The sequence below is a fragment of the Trypanosoma rangeli genome (genome assembly GCF_003719475.1).
Source record: "Trypanosoma rangeli strain AM80 chromosome Unknown Tra_15.4_contig_00653, whole genome shotgun sequence".
NCBI lineage: Eukaryota > Euglenozoa > Kinetoplastea > Trypanosomatida > Trypanosomatidae > Trypanosoma > Trypanosoma rangeli.
In genome coordinates, this window is record NW_021706403.1 from 1 (window position 1) to 5,730 (window position 5,730).

At 58.3% G+C, this 5,730-nt stretch overlaps 3 protein-coding genes across 3 annotated transcripts, besides 1 other annotated feature; all 3 read left to right on the forward strand.

The window, feature by feature from the left end:
- Nucleotides 1-106: 106 nt before the first annotated feature.
- TraAM80_09693 (uncharacterized protein) lies at nt 107-415 on the forward strand (the record flags this gene model as incomplete). Its single annotated transcript, XM_029386361.1, has 1 exon — nt 107-415. One exon carries the CDS (start codon nt 107-109, stop codon nt 413-415), a length of 309 nt encoding a protein of 102 aa, XP_029233767.1.
- A 422-nt stretch (nt 416-837) lies between these two features.
- Nucleotides 838-2,715, forward strand: TraAM80_09694 (uncharacterized protein; the record flags this gene model as incomplete). Its single annotated transcript, XM_029386362.1, has 1 exon — nt 838-2,715. One exon carries the CDS (start codon nt 838-840, stop codon nt 2,713-2,715), a length of 1,878 nt encoding a protein of 625 aa, XP_029233768.1.
- A 107-nt stretch (nt 2,716-2,822) lies between these two features.
- Nucleotides 2,823-2,852: a microsatellite.
- Nucleotides 2,853-3,408: 556 nt separating this feature from the next.
- Nucleotides 3,409-4,824, forward strand: TraAM80_09695 (putative ATP-dependent chaperone; the record flags this gene model as incomplete). Its single annotated transcript, XM_029386363.1, has 1 exon — nt 3,409-4,824. One exon carries the CDS (start codon nt 3,409-3,411, stop codon nt 4,822-4,824), a length of 1,416 nt encoding a protein of 471 aa, XP_029233769.1.
- Between the last annotated feature and the right edge of the window lie 906 nt (nt 4,825-5,730).

Sequence of the window (5,730 nt, forward strand, 5' to 3'; positions counted from 1 at the left end):
ATCGACGTCCCCCCACCACCACCCCAATCCGTCAATTCCCTCTCTCCCTCTTCTTGTCTCCTCCTTTCTTTCCTCTCTGCGGCGAGGCGAGTGCAGGTGACGTGGCATGGCGGGAGTACGGCAGCCCCAAGGTGCCCCTCACAAGGACACCACCGTCACAGTGGCGCTGCGCCGTCGTCTGCTGCAGTGTTCTGAAGACACCGCCGCGGTGGTGCGGGTGGTTTGGCGCCGCCGCGACCTGGTGATGCCGTCACCGTCCCCGTGGCGCTTGTCGCAGACTACAGCGGCGGGGGAGCCGAGGTCGCAGAGCCGGAGGCCGCGGAAGGATCAGCTGCTGTGCGCAATGTGTCGCCTAAGCAAGCGGGAGTGGCAGTACTGTGGCTTAACGGGTGAGCAGCACGTCGTGGAGGAGTAGCGCCACACAAATCTCCATTCTCCACACCCCTTTCCGTACGTGTTCGCACGTGAGTGAGAGTTGGTTAGGAAGGGAGGGATATTCACGCCTTTCTGGGGCGGTGGTAAGCCCACACACATACAGACGAAATGAGAGTGATAAAACAAAGGAAGACATTTGAAGGGACGTAAGCACATTGTTTTTTTTTGTTTTTCCTGTCAGCCTCATCGTTTTGGGGAACGGTGCGTGCTTCTCTATTGACTCCATGCCACTCTTACTTTGATTTGCCTTGTTTTTGTTTTTTTCTTGCTGCGGTGTGGGTGGCGGCTCGTGGCGCACTTCCAAGACAGCTGGCGTGGAGGAGCACTCAGGCAGAGTGAGAAGCCACACAGACGCGATAGCGGCGGGCGTAAGATTTTTATAGGAAAAAATAAAACCAAAAAATGAGTAGCGACCCCATCCGTTTGGCGGTGGCGGCAAACGCGCAGGACAACGCGCGGGCGCGGGTGTTTCAGCGGGGCAGCGTGGCGAATGTCGTCAGTCCCGTTGTTGGGAAGGTGCCGCCGAAGACCACCGTGCCGCCGAGCGACTGCCCCCCTCTCCCTAATGAGGGAGGCGGGAACAGGGAGTGCCTGGCGTCACGCATCACACCTTGCCCGCAGTTCGAGCGGCTGCGTTGTGCGGCGCAGGAGGACCGCCAAGACCGAGTCCTCCGGCAGCTGCAAGAGGTGAAGCGCGCCACGGAACTGAGAGAACGGCAGACACTTCTGTCGCAGCACGTGTCGATGAGCGACTATTACGCCACGCTCTTTCGTCCGCCCCAGGCAGGCGTTTCCGCCACGGCAAACGCATCGGCCTGGCCTTCAACTGGGTCTTTGTGCGCCCGCCATGTGGCGCTGAATGACGTGGAGGAGTCTTTCATTGCGTGCTACTACCGAATGCACCCCTCCGCGCTGCAACGCAAGAAGGAGGCGGAAGAAGCAGAGGTCCAACGGCGGCAATCCGTACTGGCTGCAGCGCAACTCTCCTTCTTTGCCGGCGAGTCTCCAGGCTCGCAGAGACTCACAGCGCAGCGAGGCCCAAAGACTATTGGCAAAAAGAAGCTGCGAGGGAAAGTAGAGGTAAAGCCAAAGGAGGGGGCGCCAGCGGTAAATCTCCGTATTCTGCTGGTTGCACTGTTGGAGGCTTCCGATGACAGAGGCCTTGTTACGTGCGACGCCCTTGCTGCGGCACTTAAGCGTGCGCCGTTTGACGTGCACGATGTGGAGGCCATTGAGTCATTTTTCCTCCTTGTGCGAGCTTCATCTACGGCGGTGGAAACCGGGGATAGTGAAACAGAACGCCGTCTTGATATATCCAACAGCGCCAGCATCGTTGCCCCACGCGTGCTACAGCAGGGTACGTCTCAGCGCATGTCAACGGCAGGGCCAACAGGCTCACCTGGGGGATTAGGACATCCCACTTCCCTAACGAGCACTGCAACGTTGCTGACAAGTGGGCGTCGCTTGGCACAGGGTCTGGGTGCGAGTCAATCCATTCACCGCCGCACCCTTCTTACCCCGCATACGTCGAAGATTCCCGCTGCGCCTGTGACCCCAACCGGCGGCGGCGGCGGAGGCCCTGTCGCTGTGACGGAGTGTGCTCCTCCTTCAGTGGTCCGTGCACGTGAAGTACTGGCTGCGATAGATGCCGTCATCAACGGCCCTGAGCTGCGCGACGCGGTGCGGTCACTCTGCTTTGATGTGCTGGAGAGCGACGGGTTTATACACAGGGTAACCCTGAGAACCCTGCGCCTCGTGCGTCGCGAGGCCTGCGAGGAGAAGGGCGCGACGGTGACACCTTCCATCGTGAAGGCACTTGGTGATGCGCTGGAGATTATGTTACAGGAAGAGGAGGCGGAGTACCTACGCTCACAGACGAAAGGAAAGCGCCGTGCGAAGGCTACCAAGGCGGCTGCGCTGCTTCCACACCAAAAATCCGCTGTTCCGCTGCACATGATGCGCCGCTCGCACATCAACCTAAAGGAGTTTACCCGCTTCTTCGATGAACTTCCAATGGTTGCCGCGGCCTTCACACATGTGTGGTTCCCCGCACTTTTTTCCACGAGCCGGTCCTCTCGAAAGCGGCCGACGACCACCGGGTTCAACGAAGATGCTCCGCCGGACGACGATGACAACGACAACAACAACAACACGGTGGAAGGCACATCGGAGACGTCATGCTTTCAGCACGGCAACATGGCCCGACGGGTGGTGATGGAGCGACTCAAATGTATGAAACCCGTTTCCGCCTCTGCAAGTGATGGGACGTTGCAGCGGTAGAGCGGAGGCAGAGCAAGAGAGAGGAGGATATCGCAGTTAAATTCTTCTTTGTATGCCGCTTCTTCCGCGTTCTACGGGGCGCGTTGTTTGTTGGTGGTGGGTGGGCCTTGTTTTTGTTTTTAGTTCTTTTTTTTTTTCTGTGTGTTGCCTGTCATATCCTGCTCGCAGGTATGGAAAGACCCCTCAGGCAGGCGCCTGCATGTAGATTACGCAAAGAGGCGTACGAATGAGAAGGAAGAGAGAAGAAAAACAATAGACGCGTGGTTGCGCTCCGCCTACTTTCCCTCATGTGCGCCTCCTGCTTCCTGCGAGCTGCAGTTGCCGGCCACAGTGGGTGACTGGGGCGGGGACGATGTTTCCTGCCGCAAGATCCTTCCGCCGTTTATTTGTGTCCCTCCTTTGCTGCTTCTCCGTCTGTTTTCTTTTCTTGACTGTTTGTTTGTTGTCGATAACTGGGAGGGGCGCCGTCATTTATTCCCATACCCCTCACTTCTTCGCCTCGCTCACCCGTGTGAACTGGGCAGAAGCAGAAGAAGAAAAAAAAAGTTGGGGGGGGGGGGTAGTGGGGAGACATTATTTTTCTTTTTTTTAAAGCAAGACGTAATAAAGCGGTGGATATTTTCACGAAGTGAAGACTAGGGCGTGGCTGTGGACGCTGCTATTGCTGTTACTGACGGACACCGAGTAGCTGCGATGAATCCACTCGCGGCTGCCTTACCGCCACCCGCCGCTGGCGCGGACGCGGACGCCCGCATCTCCGAGATTACCGCATTGCTGCCGGAGGGATGGGGGGAAAACGGCGGCGTCGTCACCCGCGCGCTGAAAGGTCTGCTGCAGAACCCGTTCTTCAGCGCGGGGGCGGGGCTTTACCTCCTCACCTTTGCGGGGACAGCGGCTCGCTCCTTCTCCACGGTCATGCAGACGGCGATGCGGCGTCGCTTCGTCGTTTCCCTGGAGGTGACCAGCCAGGACGAGAGCTATCTTTGGATGGTGCGCTGGCTGGCGCAGAACCCGGCCCTTTACGTGCAGCAGATGAGCGTCACCACACGCAACACGACCATCTTTTCCAACGACGAATCTTCGCATGAGTGTCTGTACGCACCCTGCACTAATGTACGGCACTGGTTTTGGTACAGTGGCCGGCCCATGATGCTGCAACGGCGACGGGTGGAGACGCAGGCAATGGGGACAGACGTGCTGGAGACGCTGCAGCTGTCCACTATAGGACTATCCGCCACCGTCATGAAGGAGATCGTGGAGGACGCCCGTCGACTCACATCAATGCGAAATAGTGACCACACCGTGATTTATCAAAACTCTGGTGGACGGTGGACGCGACAGGAGCCACGACGGCGTCGTCCCCTGCACTCGGTTGTGTTGGACGGGGGCACAAGTGCGGAGATTCTGAAGGATGTGCAGCTCTTCCTGCAGTCCAGCAGCTACTACGAGGACCTCGGTGTGCCGTACCGCCGCGGGTACCTCCTGCACGGACCCCCAGGCTGCGGAAAAAGCAGCTTTGTGATGGCGCTGGCGGGGGAGCTGCGCCTCTCCATTTGTCCGCTGAGCCTGTCCAGCCGCGGACTCAGTGATGAGGCATTGGTAGGGTTGTTGAACAGCGCCCCATTGCGGTCGATTGTGCTGCTTGAGGACATTGACCGGGCCTTTAGTGCCGACAGCCACATCACGATGAGCGGGCTGCTCAACGCCCTCGACGGGGTGGCAGCGCAGGAGGGGCGGCTGGTTTTCATGACTACTAATCACGTGGAGCGGCTTGATGACGCCCTCATTCGCCCCGGCCGCTGCGACGTGAAGCTGGAGATTGGGCTGCTGACGCGCGGCCAGGCGCAGCAGCTGTACCGGAAGTTCTTCCCGGCCGCCGACGACACCCTGCAGGTCGAGTTTGCAGGGCAGATCCCTCCGCATACGTTGAGTGTCGCCCAAATTCAGTCGCATCTCTTTCTCCACCGTGACAGTGCCACAGAGGCGGTGCGGACGTTGCCGGCGTTTTTGAAAACCGTGCGGTCCTTCGAGACGCAGCTGCAGCAGGCACGAGAGCGGGAGAAGTGCGTGGAACGAATGAAACGCGCGCCGATGCTGCACAACCTCTGAGTGGAGGTGACGTGCGTGAAGGACGTCGCTCTCCCTCTTTTTTTTTTTTTTGCCTCTGGATGGCGGAAGAGGATAGTTAGCGCGACGTGTAAGGAAGGGGGGGAAAAAAAAACAGAAAGAAGGCCAGAAGGAGTCTACTGCGCTGCATGCATGTGTGTGTGTGTGTGAGGTGGGATGGGGGCCACTTGAAAGAAACAAACAGAGAGAAGGGGGAGGGGAGGATGCATCCCTCGTCTTCCACGTATGGTAGTGGCACCAACCCACGATAAATGTGTGCATCTTCGCACTGACTGTCATGGTGTTCCTCTTCTTCCCGCACAATGTGCCTCGTCGTGACACGCCAAGAGAGTGAATAAAGTAGCAAAGCAAAGTCCTACACTCGAGGGGGAGAAGGAGCAAAAGGGAAACGCACAACCACGCAGTGAAAGGGAACGAAAGAAAGAGAGTATGCCTTCTGGTAACGGTTGCCGTGCCACTCAGCGTCGTGCGCGGGAGCAGGCCAAGCAGCAGAAGCAAGGCACCGCCCACTCGGCAGAGGATCGAAAAAAGCACGAGGAATCAAAGACGGCCGTGCAGTGCACAGTTTGCCTGCAGGGGTTTCCGCGGACGGTACGGCTCCCGGAGCTGCAGCAGCACTTGGAATCCCGCCACGCCAAGGCGAACAAGTCCCTTCAGGAACTTTTCCCTGCCTTTCAGGGCGAGGATTGCTAAGCGAGCAGGCATGTGTGGTCTTTGGGTGCCTGTAGCTCACGGGCGGGGGTAACTGACGGGGGGTGGCAGGAATGGAGGCGCCAGGGTCATATAAAGCTGCAAGAGAAGGGCGATAATAATAATAATGGGCATGAATGCATCACGAAGATGCATATCCGCTCTTGTATGCATGCACGCATCTGTGTGTGTGTGGGT